Source organism: Passer domesticus, chromosome 6, assembly GCF_036417665.1.
Source record: "Passer domesticus isolate bPasDom1 chromosome 6, bPasDom1.hap1, whole genome shotgun sequence".
NCBI lineage: Eukaryota > Metazoa > Chordata > Aves > Passeriformes > Passeridae > Passer > Passer domesticus.
The window spans coordinates 36,635,864-36,662,497 of record NC_087479.1 but is presented as its reverse complement, the minus strand read 5'-3'; the positions used below and the strand labels follow the sequence as shown (position 1 = coordinate 36,662,497).

General features: G+C 39.8%; 1 protein-coding gene across 2 annotated transcripts; it reads right to left on the bottom strand.

Annotated features, from left to right (window-relative positions):
* PLA2G4F (phospholipase A2 group IVF) lies at positions 1-26,632 on the bottom strand. 2 transcript variants are annotated; one of them, XM_064424563.1, is made up of 20 exons: positions 23,703-26,632; positions 19,313-19,385; positions 17,745-17,881; positions 16,383-16,511; positions 14,931-14,971; positions 14,311-14,353; positions 13,188-13,254; positions 12,732-12,901; positions 10,977-11,090; positions 10,572-10,609; positions 9,471-9,606; positions 8,647-8,783; positions 7,373-7,595; positions 6,728-6,842; positions 5,494-5,631; positions 4,924-5,031; positions 3,877-4,071; positions 3,381-3,547; positions 2,172-2,358; positions 1-1,521 (listed from the first exon to the last, which is right to left on the bottom strand). In XM_064424563.1, the coding sequence occupies exons 1-20, from the start codon at positions 23,811-23,813 to the stop codon at positions 1,292-1,294; spliced, it is 2,559 nt and encodes an 852-aa protein (XP_064280633.1). In that variant the 5' UTR covers positions 23,814-26,632; the 3' UTR covers positions 1-1,291. The 2 variants fall into 2 exon arrangements, with proteins under 2 accessions (XP_064280633.1, XP_064280634.1); XM_064424564.1 differs by lacking the exon at positions 1-1,521 and having other exon boundaries at positions 2,225-2,358; positions 3,381-3,557.
* Between the last annotated feature and the right edge of the window lie 2 nt (positions 26,633-26,634).

Sequence of the window (26,634 nt, the reverse complement as noted above, 5' to 3'; positions counted from 1 at the left end):
TAAAGAATATGTCAGCAAAACTAATATTTATTAGAAGAGGAACACATTAAAAATGCATTAAGAATTATCTATAAGCCCTCACATGATTTCATAGGACAAACCTCTTTTCCTCAGTACTAAATCCAGAATTGGTACATTCAGCTCGATAGAAAAGCCATAAAAGTAAGTGCTAAAAAGTGCAAAAGTGTAAAACACCATAAAAGTTCTTGTTTGCCACTGTTCTGCATTACATATTTTCCAACTGCATAACTCAGTACTTTTCTCACTTTATGCAAAGTGAGGTGAATCCTATCCCACAGCATAGCAGCATCTTACATTATTTTATTAATTCATATTCATAAGGTGTACCTACCTTGACTACTGACATTTCTAAAATACATAGACACAAAAATTCCTTCAACAAAGGTCTGGGTGAATTATAAGCTGAAGAGTAAGGAAAAAATATCTAATTCAAACCCTTCAAAGGAGCCTTCCTTCCTCTTACACAGAAAGAGAAAGCTGAGACTTATGGCATTTTCATCATAGTTTCATCATTTCACAATGATCAAAGTATACAAAGTAGTAACAAAATCCCACAATGTGTTTTTTATTGTTAAATATGAAAGATGTTTATTTCCTTGTTTACCAAACTTTTTTTTTTTTACCAAAATAAGATACTCTGTATAAAATCTCAGGGAGAATAAAAGCCATTAAAATCCTTGAGAAGGGTAAGAAGGAAACTGAAACCATGAATGGCAAAATGGCAAGCAGGTACTGACAGTTTAGTCTTGAAAGCACATGGGCATCAGCCAGGAGCAAGGTGAAAGCCAGAGGAGACATTTCCTCTCTCGTGTGTCATTTTTATCTGTGGAGTTCTTCTTAAGATGACATAAATTGTAGAAGTTCCTGAAGGGAGGTTCTAAAGCAAGACATAAAAGCATAGAAGGAATCTGTTTCCTCAAACACCAACACGTCTCTGACAAAAAGAGGTGCATCACTCAGCAGAGTCTGGAAGATTATTCTCCAGATGCTTGAATGGTTTGTATAGACCTCTCAAATCATCTGGAATCAGCCACTGTGATTTGAGCTGGGTAATTCCTCACTCTTCTCCACACGAGGAAGCAACATCCATGTTGTACTGTACATCCCTTGGGTTTTCATCAGAGGCATAACCTGGAATGAGTTTTCAGTGTCAGGTGTACTACTCCTCCCCAGGAAGAGAGTTTCCAGCTGCTCAGTCTCAGTGTTCTGTCTTGAACCTCAGAGCTTTTGTACACTGCAGCCTCTCTGTATCCTCAGCCTTGGAAACTGCTCATGTATTTGACTTATTGGTGACTTTCTTCAACTTCCTCCTTTGCAGAGCCAAGTTTAGGGTTTTGAGGAGAGTGTCCTTGTTGTTCAGAACATTGTAGCGATTCACTTCCACTAACCTGCTGAAATCATATGGCTCAAAGGTGAAGTTTAGGGTACGGTAAGGGGAATCTTTTGACTCAATGATAAAGTCACCAAAGGATTTCTCTTCTTCTGACTCACGTTCAACTCCTGCAGCAAGAAAGAAAGAAAGAAAAAATATCACAAAAACCCTCTGCTGTAGTAGAATCATTTTAGTTGAATACTGCTAGGAGGATATCAGAGATTAATTCTGTTGAAATTTAACTTTTTCTCCAAAGCTCCTCCTCAGAGATATTAGCTCCTTCCAAAATATTTGAAAGCTGAAGGGGCAAAGTATTCCCTTTCTATTTCCACTTGGCTCCAAAATACAGCACTAAAATGTATTTCCATTGTGACAAATTGTTACGTTCATCTTTGATTATTGTGGTCAAAATAAGAAATATAAAGCTCAGTTCTCCCTGGAAGTGCTGCTCTACACTAAAATGAAAGACAAACCTCAAGTTGAACAGGCCCTAGGAATACCTTGCCCCTTAAATTTAAATACCAGTCTTAAAAGATGAGCATCAAAGTACTTTACTGCAAACACTTTTGTGGGGAAAAGGGTGTTGTGAGCCTCTTCTCTCATCCTATCCTTCAAAAAACTAGTGTAAACTGATTCTGCCTTAAATGTAAATAACAGCTTAACAATTACAGAGTAATATTAAGAAGAATCAAAAGAGGAACATGGACCCCACTGAATTTTCCCCATCAGCACACCCAAAGAATTGTTAGAATAGTGCTTTAAGATGCAGCTTGCTTACCTGGAGCTTTGTATTTCTGGAAGGTATTGTTCACCAGTGGGAAATGGAGTACAATTGGAGCCTTTGGATTATTGTCATCCACAAACATGTAACACTCTTTTGGCTTCTTTTCATCTTCCTCACTAAATTTGATTTTTGGAAAAGGAATGTCCCGCTCCTCACAGTATTTCTGAGTCAGCTCTAAAACCTGTTATCAGAGGAAGAAGATAATTGCAATAGAACACCAGCAACACTTCTAAGACCATCTAACAACAATCCTCAAAGAGAAAGAGACTTGCATTAAAAAAAAAGAAAAAGAAAAGAAGTAACAGAAGCTCAGTTTCAAATCAGCAAAAACAATTTCTGTAGCTAGTAACATAGAAGAAAGAAGAGCAGAACTGCAACAAATATCAAGAGATTGCAGCTGAAAATTTTTATGCTTTTCTACTCTAAATCTATTCACCTTGACTTTTCTGCACTTAATAATGAACACTTCAATGTACAGAAAATAACTTTTTTGCATGAAGAAAATCAACAATAGCCACTCTTTCTTTAGAAGCACATATCTAAGTAACAATGATCTTACAGGCCAAACAAATAGTCTTATTTTACTTAACAATCTGTTTAGGCTTCTAAAAATTTTTGAATCTTCTTACTGTCATCAACTTCCTATTTTCTCATGACCTTCAGAGGAAAAAAGCACAGCAAAATAATATTTGAAATGTCTTTTCACAGGAAGACAGGCCAAGAGTGGTGGGGCTGTTCAGCCTGGAGAAGAGAAGGCACTGGGGAGACCTTACAAGACTTTCCAGTACTAAAGGAGGCTTACAGGAGCTGAAGGGCATGTAGAGATAGGACAAGGGGGAAACAGCCCTAATCTGAAGGAGGGTAGGTTGAGATTAGATATTTGGAAGAAATCCTTCACTGTGAAGGTGGTGAGACACTGGCAGAGGTTGCCCAGAGAAGCCCTGGAAGTGTTCAAGGCCAGGGAGGATAGGACTTTAAGCAAACTGGTTTGGTGGAAGGTGTCCCTGCCCATGGCAGGAGAGTTGAAATGAGATGATCCCCAATGTGCCTTCTAACCCAAACCATTCTGTGGTTCCATGAAAGACATAAGGATTTATTTTCATTTGTTGATTAGTGTTTGCATCCACTTCATCTGATCTGCTGACACTGAGTATGATTCTGTGCTTTTATGTTCATGTAATAATGCTCAGCTACATCTCTCACCTCAAATGGAGCTTCCCAGGAAAAATTGAATGACAAGATAACATCCACATCCCTCTCTGGCTGAAGTACCAAAGGAAATGGAGAGTTGATGGAAAAGCCACCATCCACTAGATACAAGCTCTCTTCCATGGGAGTCAGCTGGTTGGGAAATGCATCCACGTGAGTACCTGTAAGACACTCCAAGTAACACAAGTAACTATATCGATTCATTGCACGTGTATTGGCAGAAGAAATAGACAAAGCTCATATTAGTGTTACAAGAAGAAAAAACACATTCCAACATGCACTTTCACCTGAGACAAACCTATAAATTCTGATGATCAGCTTGCCTCATACGACAGAACAAATACAGTAGATCAACATTTTTGCTATGGTGTAAGAAGGGATATAATTCCCTGGCTTCAGCAGAACAAAGTCAAGCTCACTTATGTTCCATTGGGATATTATATAGTGTGTTAATGTTTTGTGATAGTCAGATACACATAAACTCCTTTACCTCTCCAAGTCACAAATTTCTTGATGTTAACATAATCTTTATGAAGATACAATCCCTTCATGAAGTTGAATGTTTCTCCACATGTGACACGGGACTTGAAGAAATCCTGAAAAACTTGTAACAGTGGGCCCCCAGGTGTAACCAAGCGGGTCTTCAGCCGTGCTGGGTCTCGGAAATGGAATCTTCGGCAGTCATCTGCAGAAGTCACAGAAAGATGGAGAATGTGCACAAAATACCAGCTCCAACATTTCAATCAGGCCTTTTTGTACAATATATAACCCGTTATCCTAAGGCTGGATTTGTCCTCTAATTAGGGTATTGTAATGAAATTTAAATGAGATGCATATTCCATAGGTGGGTGATTTACTAGCCCTGTTTAACAGGAAAAGCTTTACTCATAAAGCATTGCCCATATTAATTTCAAACCCACACAAAGGAACACTTGTTACTAAGTGACAACCACTTCTGTCACATAAAACATCAGTCAACCACACACAGCAGGATTTATAACTACACAAAACAAAAAGGGTGGGGTGTGCTGGGAACCTGGGCTGGAAAGGCAGAGGAAAGAAAAAATCTCTTTTTCCACTAGTTACTATAAGGCCATAAGTATGCACACGAACAAGTCCCAGCCTCTAAAACTGTAATGAACAAATGGGGATCAATGACTAAGCATACAACCATAGGGGAAACTGAAAGCCTCTTTTTTCCATCTCCTGTTTAGCAATCCAGCTTCTATTCTTCCTCTTCTCAGGATTATGATGCCTGCACTTTAATGTGTTTAAGACAGCTCCCAGACTAGCCCAAATTTTAGTCGAAGTCAGATAAAAATTCTTTTCAAAAGAAGAGGAAGTACACTAAAGAAACTATTTTTCTTCACTATAAGTGATCAAAGGGAATAACACACAATAAGAGAGATCTGTCCCAATCCACCTTTGTGCTAATCTTGAAAATTACATACAGCACATTTTTGCATCATATTATTTGTGATTACTACAAAATCATCCATCTTTTGAAAAATTCAACTATTTTTATGTATGTTCTTACCTACAACTTTGATAACATCTTTGAAAGAATCTAGAAAGCTCAGTCCTATACCAACCACCTTCAGGCAGATATCATCCAAGCTTGCAGCAAAGGCACTGCCCCACATTCCTGCAGGAAAAATGCAGAAGAATTTAACACTCAAAAGGTTTTTCACAGAACCAAAATACCTATAATTCACCCAACATTTTTCATGGGAGAGGGCTATCACTTGATTCCCTACTATTCTAAGAGTTTGAGTTAAAACCTTGGTGTTAATCATGTGAGAAATTATGATGTTACAATATAATGCAGAAAATTTTCCAAGAGAAAATCACAAAAAAGACAGTAAGAGAACAGGAAGACTGACAGTAGACATTTTTGAAAGGCAGCTCTTGCAGACTCAGGACATCAGACTATAGCACTGTGAACCAGCTATGAACCTAAAGCTCTGGAGAAAAATCAACATGTTTCACTTCTTCAAGTCCATTGGAAGGGAAAAATGTCACGGACTTGAGTTCATACGTCCCCAAAGCAGCAAAGTTCCTTTCCATCTCCTTATGTGATAATTTAAACATAATCATAAGATCATACCTTGTAGAAAACAAATCCTGGGCTCTGGATGTTTCTGGACAAGCCGTCCCATGAAGAACTCGCTGTCAAAATTCTCTGTCCGAACAAAAGCTCCATATTTGCGAAATCCAACTTCATAGGGAGTGAACTCACACCATTCTAAGAACAAGCCAACAGGATATTTACTCATCTCAGAGTAAACATGAGTGAAAATATTTATCTGATATCCGTTCACACAGGGCAGACAGAAGGGACTCTCCCCCCACTTTTCAAAGTCACTATGGATTTCTCTGCCCCTCTGCTCTAGTTTTTATATACATATAATTAACAAAAACTCTTGTGAAGGCTTTCATTCCATCTTGCTCCCTCTTGACTTTGTTACTAGAGAAATAGCCTGCCTATTTTGCTTCTAATTTAAACCATTTTGATGGCTCCCTTTTCCATCCAAAATGGAAGCCACACTATTTTTCTCAGCTTTTCTTTGCACTAAGAGCCATCTCCCAGGAACTACTACACTACTGGCTTGAAAACTCGATTAACCCACTGCATCAGACTTCACTGTGTGCTTTTCAAAGTTCCCCATCATGCTTGAAAGATCTCCACAAAGAATTGAAAAATAAGGGTCATCCAGTCAACTCCTGGGCCTGCACAGATCAACCTGACAAAGCACAGCATGCATCTGCAAGCATTATCCAAATCCTTCTTGAACTCTGGCAGGTTGGACCAAATTGAATTCACTGCCATACACACACACTCCTCAGAATAAAACAGACAAGTCCCCTCGTGGTACACAGATGGACACAAGCATTTGTGTTCCTGTCTCACTCATCCATCCCCACTTGTTGCATCTTATTTGAAGTAATATACTGGTCTTCATAGACCAGTCTTCAGATTTTTACTGTAATAACTCAGACCACTAAAACAAAGTGGTTTCCTTATCACCAAGGCCTCATTCTTTGATTCAGACAGAGACATATGTAATACAGGAATCCTCTCAGCTCCTGAAAATTTCAGGCAGTTTCTAGCAAAACGTGTGGAGTGGCCAACAGTTCTGAATCTCATTTCACCATTTTAGCCATGAAGACTTTTGCTATCAGGGTAATGATACTTTGTCAATCGGTTTCCTATTGCCTCTTGCACTACCAACTGCTGCTTGAGCTGTTTCCTGTTATCAGCTGCTCACTGCCCAAGCAGCTGGATAGATGAAATAAATTTGTGGACTTCAGCAAACAAAAATACATTTCTATGTTCATACCTGCAAAGTCACCACTGCTCATATTGGGTCTCACATTGACAGCTGCATAGATAGGATAAGGGTTCTGGGCCCATTTCACTGCTTCTTGCTGATCAGACAGCTTTGATGAATCTTCCTGGTCACAAGCAAGGAAGGAGGAGCCCACTTAAATCAGGTAAATTCTGTACCCACAGTTTGATAACTAGTAGCTGTTGCTTAGCATTTCTAATTAACAACACTTCTAATCCAAAGTCCCTTTTCCTCTCCACTGTCTATGGTTAGATTTGTCCAAAATATTTCTGCAGCAGTGTATTTAGAATATTTAATGTTAATAATAAATTAGCTATCCCTCTGATTTTCAATGTCAATTACATAGAAAATACTGCACAATAATTGTTCCACAAAACCAACATCATTCTGCCAGGCTTAACCTGCCCAGTAAAAAAGCTGTTATTTTAATAATAGTCATTCCAAATAAACACTGCATTTTTCTGTTACACTGATCCGTATGAATTAAAAATTCTTTACTAAAGAAGATACTATGTTTATTCCACAGCCTATACAGAGGTGGACAGTAATTAGTTTCTTGACTCTAAACACATGGCTCGGTAGAGTTCCCACTTGAAAGACAAACAGCAGTACACATCCAAACACGAATTCTTTTACCTCTTGTTGCAGGAAATATTCCACAATAAGGCCCCACAAATCTGTAAAGGAAACCTTCCGTCCAGTGATCTCCATTGCATTCAGCTCCTGGAAATAGTATTTCAGTCGTTCTGGGGAAAATGCCCCTGCTTTGCTGCTGGACACAGTGTCCTGAGCTCTTATGATTGCATCTTGAAGGTCTTTCTGTGACCAGTCAGGGTCTCGATACAGTGTTGATAGACACCTGAAAATGGTTTTATTAATGTCATCAGTAATAAAGACCTTTGTGTAAACAAAAATTTTAACTAGCTATAATTAGTGCTGCAGCACTTGAGAAGTCTAGCTAAAAGAGTGAAGAATCCATAAATAAAAGATCTCTGAACTCTAAATTGTGCTGAAAACCCTGACACCTATAGGACATCTTTGTTCTAATTGTTAACCTGCCTTCCAGAGATGTTCCAAGCATCCTATGCTAGCACCCATGAACCAACCCATATGTTAACTCCAGAACAAAACAACCACGACATGCTGGCTGATGGCAAGGATGCCATGGCCATGGCCTTTACCAGAAGAAAGGTCTGACTGAAGGAGAAGCTAGTTTGGACCACTGACTATCTGTACAAACAGATGCCCACATGAGTTTGGAAGTGTCTCTGAACCAAAAGGGGCGGGAGAACTAGGTACAGAGGAGCTAATTTAACACACAAGGCTTGGAAGAAAGAATTACACGGTCAGGTTGCACAACTCCTCTGTGAAATAATTTCACAAAACCTGGGATGACTTCACCACAAGCTCCAAGAACTGAACATTCTAGCCATGTCTAATATTTCAGCACATTGCTCCAGTCCATCAAAGGGCAAGACAGTGCTATGCCTCTCTCTTCAGCCTCTGCACCGTTTTGGAAGGTGGTGACCTAGTGGCCTGCATGGACATGTTTCCAGAGACTTGCACCACCTCAGTTATCTTCCCGGCAAGAGTAGGGGAATGAGGAAGGTTTTTAAGTCAGTGCTCTGAAGTACTAACAGCAGTTTTACTCATGTAATACATTCTAATATTCAACTGCCAGACTCGCACAAGCAGCAGATTCATCATTTTAGCCAGTAGCTAATGGGTTGGACACAATTCTGGATCTCTTAGACTGTTCAGGATCCCAAAAAGAACTCATAGGTGAAAACTGGTAAAATACTTGATTTGCTGTCTGCCTACAGATGGCACAAATGTAATTTTGGCCTTATTTTGCATCAACACTACCATTTCACCTCTATGTTTCTGAATCAAAACTGCATGAAGCTTACCAAGTGGAGCCAGAAATGCCACAGAGGTATATTGCAGCATCCAGAAGGCCCAGCTGCTGCAGCCCAGCCAGGCTGCCATAGAGGGATGTCAGTGCTCTCATCCCACCTCCAGAGCCCAGCACTGCCACGACTGGAACCTGCAGTCAGCAAACTCAGGAGTCACAACCACAAGCTTTTGATGGCCAATAAATTACAGAACTAACCCCACTGCAGTCTCATTTGAACAACAAATAGAACATAAAAAAATAAAGGTTTATATCTCTATTTTATATCTCTCTCTACATTACAAGTAATTTTAGGGTTGATTCCAAGCTGAACTTCTTCTCTATTTTGTAATTGAAAGATATTGCTTACTATAAAGCATAGCACAGTCATCTTAGGGACAGTCACTTACTGAAATTGCTATGTATATTATCACACACTTTCATACAACACACATGTAAGAGGCAATTAGTCTTGTAACAGCAGCCAATACCACTGAGCAAGGTATTAGGATACGTAGATGTAAGTTTCCTCAAATAAGTAATTAAGAATCTATTCCTGTGGTGTGAGTTTCATTTTAAACATTCCAAAACAAAATTTCCCATCACAATTCCAAGCACAAAGCACAAGAGTTCCAGTACAGTACATACACGCTGAAATTCCAACACTTGTGTCCCAAAACACACACACCTCCCTAAAAGTTTAAGAGATATAAAAACATTTAGACTTCAAAACTGAAATGTACCAGAGATCTGTCTCACACCATAGTGAATGCAAACCATGTATCTTGTTGGTTACAAGCAAGGATTTTACCAGTCTCACTATAGGACTGTGCTCAATACCTCATCTTTTGGAGGGGATTCTTTTAATTGAAGAGTCTTCCTCAGTGCCTCAGAAACTACCTTCTTCCTTTTGTCCAAAAATTCTCTCTCCTCTTTACAGAGATCAAAACCAAGACGTATATCAAGATCCCAAGAACTGAAACAGAAGTTAAGGAAAGAACATTGACATTTTGGAGGATTTGTAATCAGTATGGAAACGCAATTTTTTGTGAACACACAATCTAGGTGCAGATCTGAACTGGATCAGGTGAAATTTTAGTGTGTACATCAGTTATTTTGTACAAGAGCTTTTGGAATTAAAAATTAAATTCTCCATATTGTAATTCTCCTTTAATGTTTAAATTTGAAGCTTCTGTCAAACAGTACTCAGATTAAGCTTCAGGAATTTCACAAAGGAAGAAAAGATTCTTTGTAAGCAAGATCCTTCTTTGTGAAGAAGGTTGTAAGAGGAACAACTTGACATCACTGTATCAATATGACCATGAAATGAGGGGAAGAGGGGTTTTAAAACAGAAGATTCTGAACTTAAGAGGCAGGAGGAGGCAACTGAATACCAATGAACTTGTAAATACCAATGAGGCTGTAAAACAGGAGCAAAATCTTCAGCTGGTGACTGGATACCAAATGACCCTATCAACTTACAAGCCAACTTCTTGGTTTTCTGGGGCTTTTTTGCCCTTTTTACTCCTTTCTTGCAGCCTTCATCCATTTTATAGTTCAAGCTCTTCACACATATATGTCCTTGTGTGTGAAGGACACATATATGATGTCATTACATCACTTCATATATTCTGGTATACCTGTGCATGACAAAACTACTTAATATGTACATCAATAGCTATTTTACATTTAAGTGTTAGGAACACAAAATTTGTACATGTGTCAGCAGGATTGACACCATCCAATAGATAATATCTGCAAAGTAAAGAGTCACAGCCTCCAGAAAATTATCAAAAAAACCTATCAAATATATTTTTCTTTAATCTATCCCAAGAGGACAATGGAGTGAACAGACCTCCCCAGAACAGCAAGGAGAGTCACTCAGCTCCTTTATATGAGAATAAAAACCTTTCCTGATTTTCAAGTGGGGCTCCCACTCACCTCTCTTCAGTTTTCAAACTCATATCCAAACTTTTTCCCTGTGAAAAGAGAGAACACATATTGAAGTTGACAGCAATTACACAGGTAGAACTACAAAATCGAAGTTATGAATTATTTCCTCTACAAGTGTCTTGTTTTTTCCCTCCTCTGATACTTTTCACACCCCGAAAATACTTTTTTTCTTCAGAAACTGATGAACTTTGTACTTCATTTTGCAAGACCCAACCATGAAAACACATTAGGAAGAACCACACTGAGCAATCTCATTACTTCATTCTAAGACATCCGAGAAAACAGCACTCCTGAGAATCAATCACATGTTGCCTAACTTTCCAAACACCTAGAGGCAATAGAGGAAAAGGTTATCTCATGCACATTACAGCAAGAGCAAAATATTGACACTACCTCTCCCAAAGAAAGGATTCTATCAACTTTTTCTCCAATAGGAAGGGAATTAACTGGTAGAGTCCCCAGTCCCAGAGCTGTAGTGTGCTTTTCAATATCAGGGTTCACACCATCCTAATAAAAACAAAATCTTATGTGAGATTCACAGAAAAAGTTTAAAAAAAATATTTTCATACATTGAAACAGCAAACAATTCTTAATATCACTATAGCTAAATATTTACCAAATATTATTACCAAATGTCCAAAGCTTTTTGAGGGCATTCTGCTTTTTGCTTGGCAAATGTTTGCAGGGGTTTTTCGTTCATTCAAATAATTTCTTTGTTGTTGTTGTTTGGTTTAGTTTTAGGGGTGTTTTGTTTATTGTTATTGGGGTTTTTTTTAATATACCTGTCTGCCATAATTAAAAAAATCTTCAAGTACAAAATTTCCTCCACAAATAGTTTTGTTCTGGCATGTGTCAGAAAACACACAAACAAACTTGCTTTCCATCTTCCAATAAAGACTTGGAAAAGATACCAAAAAAGGTAGCAGCATAACACATACATCAACAACACCACAAAATAAGAAATAAGGCAGTATATAATTTTTTAAAAAACTTTAAAACCAGAGTGAACTAAAGCTTGCCAGGAAATATTTGGGTTTTCTGTCATGTAGCAAATGGCAAGATCTCATAATACAGAACTGTGTGCAGGTTCCTAAACGTAAAGAGGCAATATTAAAAACCTCTCATATCAGAGGGTCACGCAAGCCTCCAGCCCACACACCAACCACAGGGCTCAGCCCTCGGGAGGAAACCACAGCTTAGAGAAAAGCCACGCTGTCACCCTTCTCCCACCAAGAGCAGAAATCAGGCCAGGAACCACCCACAGACTTCACAGGCGTCTTCTGACCAACAACTGTCCTGAGACCAATGTCCCTCTAAGCTCCCTCTCCTCTTCCTAACAGGGGCAAACAACATGCATTTAGGTACAGGGCAAGAAACACTACAACATTCCTGTCACTCTCTCACATCTGATAAGAGAGAAAAGGTCGGACTGAAGACTTCTGTGGTCTATGGCACTTGATGGAGGAGCATGTTCTGCTAACTACCAGAGCTGGCTGGCAGAGGTTCACCACCGGGGGCAGTCTCCATAGTTGACCTCTACAGTGTGTTTTGCTTGCCTGGCTCTGAGGTTTTGATCACTCAAGCCCAGGTCTCTCTGTTCAGCTCATGTTTGCTGCCTAACAAACTCCCTGGCAAAGCTGTTCTTCCATGTCCTTCTTTGTGTTCTCTTCTCCATAGCTACCCCTACATTAGCCAAGATCACCATTTGCAAATGCGCTACCCAATTACTTGTTGGGATAAAAAACACCATAGAATAAAGAGTTTCCTTGCTCTCATTCTTACAGAATGAATATTCAGTCACTACATGGAGAAATTGCAAAGTAAAAGACAAGCCTAAATAAACCTCTGCAACTGATCTACAAGTTTCTAATAGAAAAGAATTCCTATAGAGTATCTCAAAAGGTGAAAGTGAAGACGACTACATGTAGCAAGCATATACAGAGTAACATTTTCTTAATCCCTGAATTTGAACAGATGTTAAATCTTTGGGGAGCATAGACTCTTAAGGTAATTTCAGCTCTTACACAACATCAAAGATCCAATGCACAACCTGACATTTAAAAAAAAAAAAAAGATAATGTGTAAAACACAACAATAGAGGAAAACTTATCTCTCTGTAAGCTTTATGGAATCAGCATGGATGCTTACCTGTAGGACAGATATAGTTTGCTGCAACTCCACTTGCAGTTCTGGACACATTTCTTTATCCACATGAAAGACAAATGAGGTTCCATAATCCTTCTCATTGTCTGGTGTCCAAGGAATAGACAACTGCTTTTGATATGCCCCTGGGACAGACACCTTGACCTCACAGCATCCTGTGCATTAGAAAAAAAAGTTTAGGCTATAGGGGCCATTTGTTGAAAATCAAGTACTAAGTGTAGCTGAGACCATGAAAACACAAGTGAAAATTCTATTGTGGGGTACCCAGTAGAAAATACCCAATATTATTAATTATTGAAAATAAATGCAAAATTTACTTTAACAGCCAATTTTGTAGTCAGTAAATTAAAATGCACTAGACAGACAATCAAGTCTCTCCTCCCTTTCAAGGAACAAACATGTTCAAGAGTAGTCCTGATTAAACTCTCCGGGCAGCCCTACCTTGCTGTTTCTCTTTGGCGTTTTCCTCTTTGTTGACAGTGCCTTGCAGACACAAGCAAGGACGAACCTGTGAAAAAAAGAAACCAGCTCTGGTCACACAATTGTTAGCACACTTCTTTGTTTGAAGTTTAATTCACCTACTATATCAGTTGTAGGTTTACCGTTGCAAACAGTCAAAAAAACCCATTAGGCATTGTTTTGTTATTTCAAATAAAGACCAAATTTTGTTTCAGTAGGACAGGATTATTAGCTTTTGTTTCAAAATAAAAACCATCCTTTCTATTCCAAGAACTGTGGCTTTTTACACCCAGTACTTCACAGTTACAAGCTCTTCATAAATTTCTGTCCCAGCTCGTCTATTCAGCCATCAGCTTACCCTCTAGGACAGTAGATGAGAGATTGATTTTGACACAATTGCCCTAAAAGATAAGAAACTAGTCCACTACTTGAATTAAGACTGATTTGCTGAGGGAAATTAGAACACAAAAGGTTCCTTCCTTTGAAATAATTTTCGGAAATGTGCTGTTAAATGCCACCAATTTTTCAGGGGGAAAAATGTTAAAACTCTATATTTCAACCATAATTTCGACTGTAATGCTTCTCTCCTTACAAAAAACCAAAAAACATGACTACAGTCCCTTTTCTTTCAAGAGAGCAAAGAGGTAGTAAGACTTATTTTTAATTATTTTCTTAGATTTATTAACCCAAAACACAGGAAGTGATCCCCTACTTAATAATGGCATTGACAAAAGCTTAGAAATAATATGTGTTAAAGCAAGAAGAGGGATTCTTCCTGGGCAGCATCTAGTCTAGAAAACACAGTACAATCTTCAAGATTCACTTGCCTGCTAAAGACATTTTTTACAAATGTTATGACAGGGAAAAAGCAAAGAAACAAACACCTCCAAACAAAAATCTGCAGCTTTCTGTAAGTTGGCATCAAGCTTAAAAATTGAGGAAGATTTTTGAATCAACAAATTGAAAAGGAGAAAGGCAGATCTTGGAGAGAATAGGAGCTGTTTGGAAGTAGGGCTGTAATACTCAAAAATCCTTCTCTTTCCACTAGAAACTTATCTTGAGGAGTAAATCACAGCACACACGATTCTGGTTTCCATGTACTCACCACAAGGACTCCATTGGTCAATACTTCTGTAGGGGCATCTGAGCTGTGAAAGCAAGAGGTTTGTTGTAAATGACAACTGGTTTTAATTTTGCTTCATCCTACTTTACAAGCTAATTGGCTGAATAAGCAGTGGGATGAAAAGGTCCTCAGTGTGGGAGATGCAGGGAAACAGCAAGTATATTTCCTTTCACAAAAGAATGGGGGCTTGGAAAAATTGAAGAAAAAAATTTGTCTACAAATATAAGCACGTGCTATAGGATCTCCCCATCCCAGTTATTTTGATAATCTAGAGAAAAGCTGACCTTAGATAGACTACCAGATCGATGAAGTATACATTTGTGTATTTTGTAAGGTTAACTGAAACTTTCCACCCCCAAATAACTAACCCAGAAAGTGTTTACGAATGTCCCATGAAGTCCAGCAAAATTTTATTTCTTTTTTACCCCCAAAATTTTAGTGACTGGAGTATTAAGGATAATTTTGGCCAGCCATTAGTGAATCACCACAGAGAACTATGAAGTATTATCCTTTTTATGAGCACGACTATCCCCACACAGAAAAAGCAACTGGCAACAGATCTGCAGAGCACGAGTGCAATCAGCTCTTCAGGTAAGACTCACCATTTCTCCAAGAAAAACTCTACATCCAGCTCTTCATTAGCCTTTGAAAATAAAAGTTGGATGTGGGTGACCCTTGATCCTGAATATATAATAAAACACATTTTTTCCAACAAATTAAGTTTTTCTCCTGTTACATAGTAACAGCAACTTCCTGTTAAAATAACTGCGTTTGCTCCTTTTATAAAAGCTCCAATTAAATTTGTAAATGGTTAATGTAGCCTTCAGCCTTTAAATATTCCTCTTCTGCTGGACACATCCTGTATGACCAGACACATCTGAAGACACAAGTGCACAGAAGTGAGAGTTGTCTCCCAGATCCATTACTCTGCTGATTAGAGAAAAAAACTTCCTCTGTCTCAAGAACCACTGCAGCATCATCTCTGCAAACAGCTTCTACATGATGCTTTGGGTTTCTTCCCATTTCTTACTTCAGCAGCTTGCACTCTTAGCTCCTTGCTGTCTTTGTCCTCTACAGACTTCATTCTAACCAAAGTCTTTTCTCCTCCCATAGCATACAGCAAATATTTGATACCAGGCCTAACACAGCTTTTAAAGTAACAAACTAGAATCTGTTTTGAATCATTGTCTTTGCTGAAATTGAAATTTCCAGTCTCTTAATTACAGATCAAGTTGACTTAAGCATTCAGCAAATGGATAGAGCTACTGGGAGCAATGGAATTACTAAGCCTCTTCCCATGATCATGAATGATTTGGAGTGCCTGTGGCACTGCCCAACACCTCTCTGTGAACTGCACACCAGTTAACCTGCTTCTGACCACACCAACAGCACTGAAGCCCAATTTCTCAAGAAAACACATCATTAGTCACCTTTAATCCAGACCTATTGTAGCAATGTGTTTGTGGCATTACAAAATAGATCAGTCTGGTGATGTGGCTTTTACGGACATAAAACAGGCTGTCTTCTAAGTCCATAAACAGGAGAACAGCTGCTTTTGAGAGCAGCTGATCACCAATACCATCTTCATGAAGCAGAGGTTAAATGTACTGAACATAACCCAGGGAAAATAAACGTCTCTTAGGCTTTTGACTTATCAGGTAACCTTTGCAGCAATAAACTTTTTTTTTTTTTGCAAACAGATGAGGACAAAGTAAATAAGACAGTCCCTACAATGATTACTGACTGCAAATGCCTTTCATTTTAAAACCAGTTTATGTTAAGTCTCATGAAAAACTGATTTCATTTAAAGATATTTTAACATTCCTGAAAGACAGCAGTAATCCCAAATTTCATTTAGCTGGAGCATCCCAAGGACTGTGGAAAACACACAAATGAAGTTACTAGAGAACTTGGAAACATCTCAGTTGACAGTAAAACCATATGTGCTGTCATCACCAGCTGACTGATCTCTCCCTTCTGGCTTCTCCACACAGATGAACCAGCCAGCAGGCCCTGCCAGCTCTGTGCAGGGCAGAGCTGAGCCAGGGGCTCACCTCGGGGTCCAGGCTGAAGGTGCGCAGCAGGGGCTCCCCCGGCCTCATGCCCCCCACGTCGAAGATGACAGAGGTGAGCTCATCACTGACAAGGACATCCTTATCATAGAGGGTCAGCTCCAGAATGTTCTAAAAGCAGAAAGAAACAGCCTAAGATGAAGGGGCAGAAGCACTGACAAACCTGGGGAACTGCATACAATGGACACTTTGTGCATTAATCAATACCCTTCCCCTTTCCCAATCCTAAGGAAAAGTCAGTATTTTCAGCAGGGCTTACAGCATAGTTAAGCAAAAAATTCTCCTAGCTGACACCATTTAGTTAAAGTATTTTCTCATCTTCCCACCTAGAGAGAGGCCCCCAGTGCTCTCCACCAGCTCCAGGCACAGATTTGCCTGAGGAAGCAACAGCCTTTTCCACTCTTTCATGGTGATTTAGTCCAGGATGCTATAGGGACCAATCACTTCCTGCTCAGCACTGTCTGAGAGATGGTAAATTCAAGAGAAACTGAAATAGATACAATGAGGAGATATGGCACCCAAATAATAGCCTTGCAGCAACTAGTTCTCAAGGAGACAAGACTGAATTTGGAATTTTGGTGACAGTCTCCAGCAGTAACCAGGCTGAGGTCTCATGAGCCTGGAGGGAAAGAAAAAGATCCCACACCCTAAAGTTTAGCTTTCAATTTTCTTACCAGTCAAGTCAATTACCATTCCACATTTGTCACCAACGACTGTGGAAAGGTGAGGTGGGATATTTCTTGTTAATAGAGACCTTATTCCAAAGCCTGGGATGTTATTCAAAGCACTAGTACCCCACTAAAACTGATCTTTTAAAGTACAGTTTCCTTCCCCCTACCATCAATGTCTGCTTTGAGAATGAATGCTGACCGTCTGAAGACTTTGTTAAATACTGTATTAAGTCCTACACAGAGAGCAGATGCACAGTCTCTACCCAAGAGTTTGAATCTGGTTTTCTCAATCGTCAGAACTGATGGCAAAACCTGACTGAATGAACTACGTGGCAGTGAGTAGAAATTTAGTTCCTGTGAAAGAAGAAGAAAACATCAAATAGGAACTTGATTAATCAAGGAATTTCCTTGAATTCCACCAGGTACTGCCATAACTTCCCTTTCCTGAGATGCATCATAAGGATGCTTATGGAAAATTCTAGCTGCAACGTACTTGAGAGCAGTTAAACACAGCAGTTTTGGTACAGCTTTTTGTACCACTGAAGACAACTAACACCTTACAAGCAGCACTAGTTTTGAGGGTAATAAAGAACCCTTGGTTTTGAATGAAGTATCAAAAGCAAGCCAGTACAAACATACAAGTAGTCTAATCTGCTCCATAGAGTGTCCTTACCTTGACAGCACTATGGATCCGATACTGGAAAGTTTCATTCCATTCTGGGTTCTCAGAGTTGTCAACAACCTGAGTTCGGGAGACATTGGGAGATGCAGTGGGCAGCTTTAGTTCCACATAGCAGTCTGCCTTGGACACTGCAGCAGAGAGTGAGACAGATACCAGAAAAGCTTTAGTCAAACATCCTCTTTCCCATGAGCTCCTCATTTTCTAGATCTCGTTGCATCATAGAAAAGTGCAAACTTAAGGCTGGACATCTAAAGCAAAAGCCTTTAATGAAGTAAATATCTTTAAACAGAAGCAAATTGAATATTAGGTGCCTGTATTTCTTTTTCCTGATTCATCAAAATCATAAAGTCCTTAATAAAAAAAGCTAGTATTTAAAATTAGGAAAATCATCTTTTTAAAAAAGATTACTGCTGATACCAGGTCTATTGCCTCTTCTCCTATCCCTGGGCACCACTGAAAGAGCCTAAGCCTACTAAAGTCCAAGGAGACAACATCCACTACTGCTGTACCCTTGTTTAGTCAGGCCAGGAGCTGGGCTGTTTCCATTCCCTGAAAAAAATTATTGTCTCAGAGCCCTTCCATTTAGGGCCCCTTCAACAATTCAAGCATGGGAACTGTTCTTCACTCCAGCTGAATAGACAGGCCATGGAAAAGAACTCTTCACAACATGATTCTAGCCCTCAGCTTCTCAGGAGGCTTTTCTGTTCCCTGAACAGCTATTTGGCATTCCAAGTAGTTCAATGCTGAATGCCAGATATAAACTTAAGGCAGACTATCTTACTTGATTTAATCTGGAGTAATTTAATATAAATGAGTTTTAAATATCCAAATTCCCCAAACAGCCCTGAGATCTTTACACAGGTGTATAAATGGGAGGGAATATATACCATGTTATCAAAACCAGGAACAGATTAAAAGCAGTTTATCTTGGAAGCAGTCAACCACCTACTTCCTTTAAAGTCTGCAATGACAAACAAATAGCAGGTACATGGAATAAAGCACTAGAACAACTGAGAAAATAAACATTTGAAAGCCAGAATTAAAGATTTCTGCTTCCAGTTTCAGGAAGACTGTTCAGCAGGAGCAAGGGTGAAACTCGCCATACCCAGAAGGCTGAATCCAGAGGAAGGAATACAGAATGAGCCACAGTAGAAGAGGTAAAGGAGGGAAGCAAAACATTACCAGGACTTACTTGATCTTGTTTCTGCAAAGTAAGAACAGCTGCAGCTGCTTAATCTGCAGATTGATTAAACTTTTGAAATCTAGACATACTATATCATAGATATACTATACTATATATATAAATATACTATATTTATATAGTAAATTAATATCTATATATTAGTAATATATATAAAAATTAGTATACATATTAGTGCATATATATTTATATAGTATTATATACTATATAAATATAACACTTTACATGAGAAGCTTTTATTGAGACATAAAGGCAATGCAATACATGTAGATAAGAGGCTGCCTTAACAATGCTCTCTGTGCTGGAGGTATGCACCGAGAAACAACAAGTTTTCATAATGCCTTGAGTAAATACTTACACACATCTGTACCCTTGATGTTTCTGGCTCGGAGGACTTTCACTGTTAGGTTGTAGTAAGGGTGCTTTTCCCACTGAAAAGAGAGAAACAAGCTCACCATTTAGCTCACTTGCAATGCCTGTTCTGTAACCACACTAGTATTAGACCAGAGAAATGGATCAGAACCAGCCAGCCCAAACTGAGCTATTAACAAATCAGTTTGGGAACACACAGAGCACTTTCAGTGTCCTGGAGGACAACTAAAGGAGCCTAGAAGGAAACTCAATTCCTTTGTGGCAATGCAACAGCAATGTCTTAGGGTAACTCCTCATGAACTTCAGAAAGTAAGAAAATCCCCTTATTTAGGGATTCCTCCAATTATAGATCAGTTTTTAATTGCTTTGTTAGTACATTCTTTCTGAGTGAGAAACAGGTGCTACAGCTGCTCAAACACACTCATGACAGCTAGTTCAGGAGTACTGGCCAAGGGCACATGAATGCATGAGGAAAAGCAGACATGGCAAGAATCTTAAGAGCAGGGTCTAAAGACATAAAAGGCACACACTGTTTACAATGAGAAAAGAAAACCCAAAATGCTTGCCAAAACACTTCATGGCAGTTTGAGTTAGAAAAGACAAAACTTAAATTCATTTTCATTCTGGACTGCTAACTGGTATCAGCATTCTAAACATGCAGGTCACTTCACCAGCACAGATAAAAATGTAATCTTTACTCTTGAAAGCTTCTGGGAGACTATTTTTGGAAAGCAATATTAGTATCTAAGTGCCAGGATGAGAAGTGGGAAAAAAAAGTCTGACTAGATCCTAGAATATCATGAAGGAGAAGTGGGGGAGGGCAGGGAACAAGAGAGAACTGCCTGAGGTGATTTAGTACAGAAACTGCACAGAAGTAATTGTGTAAGGCTTAGGAACAGAATTTTATTGCCTCATTTTCATCAGTTATGACACAATCCAGGCCAGCTAAGAACTTTTGCTATTCTTAAATCACATTTTCAAAATGCTTTTCACGAATGGGCATTACTTCACATTCACAATTTTCAACATGGTTAGCTTGAAACCAGAGTTTAATTTTAGATATGCTGAGTATTCACTTACAATTAAATCCAACAATATCTTTACTTACAACACAATACTGCAGATTGACAAATGAGACACTGCAAGAGGTTGCCCAGAGGAGCTGTGAATACCCATTCCTGTCCTGGAAGTGTTCAAGGCCAGGCAGGAGCTTTGAGAAACCTGGTCTAGTGGAAGGTGTCCCTGCCCATAACAGCGGGGCTGGAACAAGATGACCTTTAAGGTCCCTTCCAACCCAAACCATTTTTCAATTCTATGATTCTTGAAATATTCTATAAAAATGTAGGGCCTACATATCACTGAGCTGGATCTCACAGAAACCAATGAATCCTGAACTGTTAAACTTTTCTTGAATGTTCCTTATCTGATAAATGGAATTATACTATGTTTGTTAAGCAGTCACATTCTTGGTGAGTCTTCCTTATTTTCCATCTCTTGGGGATACTTGCCAGCTTTTGCAAAACAGGGTTTGAACAACACAATAAAACCAAGGCATATGCAATATACTGAACATTTTTGTATTAAGCAAGCACCATCCATCCTGACCAGCAAGCAAAGAGCAAAAACTACATGAGTTGCCTAAGATTTCTCACAAGCAGGTACTAAATTAAATTTGTGCAAATAAACTTCAGTTTCTAATCTTAAAGACACTTATTTGTGGAAATGACATGTTGAAGATATTCTTTCCTTTATTTGTTTCTGTGAACAAGACATGCCTTCACAGCAAATTTCACCATGACTTCCACCCTTCAGATGCTAGTCTCTTTCATCTTTAAACCTTTCCTAATCACCTTTCTTTTATTCAGTCCCTGACACTAGTTTCTCAGGCAAAGGCTAACCACCTTTCCACTTTATCAACTTGGGGAATAGATTACAGATAGAAATTCAAGATTGTGTATGTTATTCTCACCAACTTCCTGCAACGCTTCTGTTTGTTGAGACATAAAGCTACATAATCACACCCCCATGGCTGTGAAAGCAGTCTTCATTCACATACCATGGCTGTTGCCTGGAAATCAGAAACTATCAGAGCAAGCACAGAGCACCATGATGATAGCCTATCCTTCTTTTATTGCACACCATCTGTCAAAATGTACTTACATGCCCAAAAGAAAATCCTTTCCAAAAGTCTCTAACACCTTCAAATTGCAGCCAGTCATTACACAGCTGAGGGTACATTTTCCACATGCAGATCATAATTTAAGGGCATGCAACTCAACAGAAATGTCACTGTGCTCTCAAGCCTGTGCAATCAGTTATACCAGAACCTCCTCATGTGCCTCTTTTACTTATCTTTTAGCAAAGGCACAGCAAGGTCATAGCATGCTGCAGGTGAGCTTGCAGAGTAATGAAGCATGGGAGTATCAGATATGCCCTATCTGAATAATCAGGGAAATGGCAGGCAAGAAATCCATATGGGAAATGGACAACAAATACTGATGACACTCTGCCTGTAGCACTCTGCCTGGCAGCCTACCAATGGATGTGACTGATGCAAGCAGCTCACTTCTGCTTTGCATTTCAGTGGTTTTCAGAATCACTGCTTTTCCAGAGCTCAGGAGTGCATCTGAAGCAAAAAAACCAAAAGCCCCCTTCAAATCCTATATCCTAAAATGAGGGTACAAGGCTGAATTGTCACATACTTACCTTTGCAAACTGTCTGTACTTTTTGTCTAAACTGAAGATGCTGATGCAGCTGGAAGTGACTGTAGAACAAGTCATCCCAGCTATAGGGCCAGTAATCTTTACTTTCGCACAGTCCAGGACACCTGCCTTTATACAGTGGGCAGTAAGTGCTGGGATCCACCCCACAGCACTCAGTGCAGGCAGAGGACTCAACATAAGCCTGCCAGATTCATTACAGAAATGCAGCCATAGCAAATAGAAAGACAACTTCTAAGACACATTTTGTGTTCACAGCTATTGGGAAAATTAGGCAGCTCAAAGAAATGTCCAGTTTACCAAAGGAGCAGTTTCTCCCCATCTTGTTCCTGCTCCCAAAGAAACACTGCTGCACATCATTCCCTTCCTTGTGGCTAAGAGTCACAAATTTGCTTCTAAAGACCAAGGGAAATCCCTGCCTTTCCTGGGCACCCCTTGCCCTGTCCCTCCTCCCTCAGGAGACCCACAGACCCAGCCCTAAGAGCCATTGTCTTCTGGCAGGCAGGACTCAAGTTAGCCAGGACATGAGCAGTGCCAGCAGCTCAGTAACACAACAGCAGTGGCAAACACCAGGTTCCCTGTCAGGTTATTGTTGTTTGCCTTTAGAAGTGAATCTAAAGGCAAACCACAATAACCTGACAGTGAACCTGGTGTTCACTGATTGCATTAAATTTACCTACAAAGCCAAAAGGGTGATCTGCTGCCCTACCCCTTGCTCAATTGCTATCAATCAGTCAATACTAAAATCTCTCCCTACAGCCAGCAAAATTTTGTTAAGTAATGTTAATTTTTTTTAAATTTAAATAGCGAGTGCCTGAGGGAAAATATATTGTTTTACAGGTTAATGGAGGTTAACATGAGCCTCTTCTAACCTGATCTCCTAAGTCCTAAACAATAATATTAAAAAGTCAACAAGTTTATTTCCATCACACAGCAAGCAGAAGTGCAGAAGGCTATACAAGCAGCAAGTTGTCTTGTGACAATTAATGGTCACCTCAATTTTAAGTTGTATATTGAGGGGTTGGTGTGATAGGATACGACAAGGGTGATCAGCATATAGATGAAATCTCCAGCCAAAAGCTCCTTCATAAACATTTAGCTTAATTCAAAATTAAAGTTATTAGCCTAACCATCTTATACAATAAAATTATTTCATTCTAGTTAAAGGACAAACACCCAAAACCACTTTATCTGTTGTGGTTGCACTGCATTATGAACAGGAGCTGAAGCCATCATTAGTCTTTGTCTGACTGAGACCATTAATCCCTGTAAGGGAAGATAGAAAGCAGAACAGAAGGCAACTGTAGTAAAGGTTATTTAGCAAAAAAACACATAAGCATGATTTTATCTTCACTGATGAAAAGTGCAATTCTGGACTCTCCCCCAGAAAAGTACTTGACATCAGCTCAATTCTGCTCCCCAAAACCTAAGGAAACACAGATCCACTCTGGATTTCTTCAAGTAGACCCTAAATTTAATAAAAGCCTGAAATCTCCATTAACATGATCACGAAGAGAAAAGTGTGGATAACAATAAACTTTTTCATTCCTGCAGAAGTGCAGGACAGGTTTTCCATACATGCACAACAGGAAGCCCCTCCTGAGCACATCAGCCAAGGAATGCCATCTCCGAGCCAGCACCACGATTCCTCTTACCCGCCAGTGACAGAACCCAGTGTCTTTCCTCTCCTTCCTTTGGAAAAGCACCGCTGCCAGAAAAGGCAGCACTCTGGGTGGAAATGGGCCCCGCAGCACCTCATAGAACATGGGGAAAATGTCCTGCTGTCTCTGCAGACAGTCTGACAGGGAAAGCCAGAGAGCAAGGCGAGTCGGCGGGCGCCCGGCTGCGAAGCGCTGCTTGCCAGGGGCTCATCCCAGTCTTGCGCAGGACTGGGCTGTGCTCCAGCCGTGAGAGCGGAGGTGTGGCCCGCACTTGCCAAACAAGCCGGCTCAAAACCTCGCTGGCAGGTTTTTCCAATATTGCTACAAGATAAGGGCAGCAAAGCAGCACCAAACAGGGAAGCCCTGGGCGGGAGGAGCCACCACTTTGTGATCCAGCCGCGACACCGAAATCCCCAATCCAGATTTTCTTCGAGAGTTCCAGCAACCTGATGCACAACTAAGGCCATTTCAAATCCTTTTCAGAGCTTCAGTATGCCTACCAGTACTTTTAAATAGAAAAAACTGCCATGTTACAAGCCTGAAGTAAAGCAAAGTTTGTCACTGACTGTCACTGTTCAGAGCAGTTTCAGGGAGGCCAGAGCAGACACCACAGTTTGGTCTGCCATAAGATGCCTCAGGGAATATCAACTCCCCACCACATCTCCCCTCTCTGAGCAGCCTGCAGAAGTCTCCCCTTTTTCTTCATTTCCATGTGACGCAGTCTTAATTCTTCCACCAAAAGTTCTCAAAAAACCTTACAAGAGACAGGACAGATTTTTGTAAGAGTATATCACACCTTAAAAAAATAATTAAGTAGTGAAGGAAATAGTTTACTAAAAGTGATTATCTTATTAGCAGCTGCTGACAGTTGTGTCACTGGAGCATTTTATCAAAGAGCTGAAATTTATAAACTGGAATTGCAGACCAAGTACCAAGCTTTAGTGTTACAACAATTAAAGTGACAGAAAATGTATGAAAGCCAGTAATGCAGCATGTCATCAGCTCCATGCAAACATGAGAATGTGACACATTCTCAGCAAGGTCCCATTCATTAATCATTTCCTGTCATTAGTGTCAGTCACTAGGCTAGAATTTAAGAAAATTAAGAAAAGAATAAGCACTGACATTTCAAACATAAACAAGTCAGCACTAGATGGTGAATTCACAGAATGAAGAGTCAACACAGGCAAAAACAAACAATGCCATTGTGAAACAGCCAGCAGCTGTTCTAAAGCCCTCATGTCCTACTAAATGGTACAGCAGACACTGGGCTGAAAAAGCTATTTCTTTGCTTTTCTACTCACCACTGCACTGACAGCGAAGGACTTAAGCACCACTCCTATGATGAAAGGCTGAGAGAGCTCAGGCTGTTCAGACTGAATAAAAGAAGGCTCTAGGGAAACCTCATAAATCCTTCCAGTATTTAAAGTGGGCTTTTAAAGAGGGAGAGTGACTTTTTACACTACCAGATAGTGATAGGACAAGGGGGAACAGCTTTAAAGACTTAGATTAGATATTAAGAAAAAACTCTTTACTTAGAAGATGGTGAGGAACAGGTTGCCTAGAGCAGTTGTGGATGTCTCATCCCTGAAGTGTTCAATGCCAGGTTGGGGCCCTGGGGAGTTGAATCTAAAATATCTTTAGGGTTCCTTTCAACCCAAATAATTCTATGACTATCATATTAGGTTTTATTCGTCTTCAAATAGATTTTAGAACCATAAGTGTGCTTTTTTTTTTTTTTTTACATTTAATCTAACAGTTTGACTATAAACAAGAAAATTGAGGTGACCTCACAGTACCATGGAGAAATCACACTTATTCTAGTTTATTACAGGCAGTGGATAAACCCTCTACTTTGTCCTGAGTGCCCAACTGCACACAAATCCAGCTTACCTGCCTTCTGACACTCTCCTCTTCCAATGAAATCTCACTCGGCACAGGGATCTAACTTTTACAGAATTTCTCCTCAATCTCTCAAGAAAAACTGAAAGCTCTTTAGAACATATGCTTGAGAATTGTTTCATGGTCAACAACAGATCATTTGCAGTGTCTGTGTGCAGTTTTAGCCATCCACAGACACTGTTGTCTTAATAACAAACAATATCCAGAGAAACTACTTGGTTTTGTTATTTCCCATCAGACTAAGAAAACAAGCAAGCACAAAGACATCAAAAGATGAGGCAAAGAAAGCCTCCCACCTGGTAATTTTACTTCTGCTCTGACTTGTATGCCCATGGGGTAAAGGTAGACGTATATCTACATTGCAGTTTTGGGGTTTATCAGAAAGCATTAAACAACATCATCACCAACTATATTATACATTATTTAAAACATGTGTAGATATCACAAGGGACCCCTTTTGGTTGCATTAGCAGCACTGAGAGGAGAGCTGAGATGCAGTATTCAAGTAGAAGAGATAAAAATTTGAAAGGATGCAAGCAAGGATAGGATTTTATTTGTTTGTTGGGGATTTTTTTAGTTTTCTTCATAAACACCAATATACTTAGTTGTTCAATTTATTCATCAGTGACTTGGATGAAGGAGCAGATGCCTCCTCAGCAAGCTCACTGATGACACAAAGCTGGGAGGAGTGGCTGATCCCCCAGAGGGCTGTGCAGCCCTTGAGAAGGACCTCGACAGCCTGGAGAGATGGGCAGGGAAGAACTGTCAGAAATCCAACACAGGCAAATGCAGGGTCCTGCTCCTGGGAAGAATAACCCAGGCACCAGCACAGGCTGGGGGCCAAGCTGCTGGAGATGCCCCTGCTTGAGCAGAGAGCTTGCAATGAATGACCCACTCTGGGTCCTCCCAACCTGACCCATCCTGTGACTCTGTGAACAGGGAGACCGGAGACTTCATCTGTGCTGGTGAAGTCCATGGCTATAGAACGAAAAAACTGAGGATCTATATTCTACTTCCAACACCA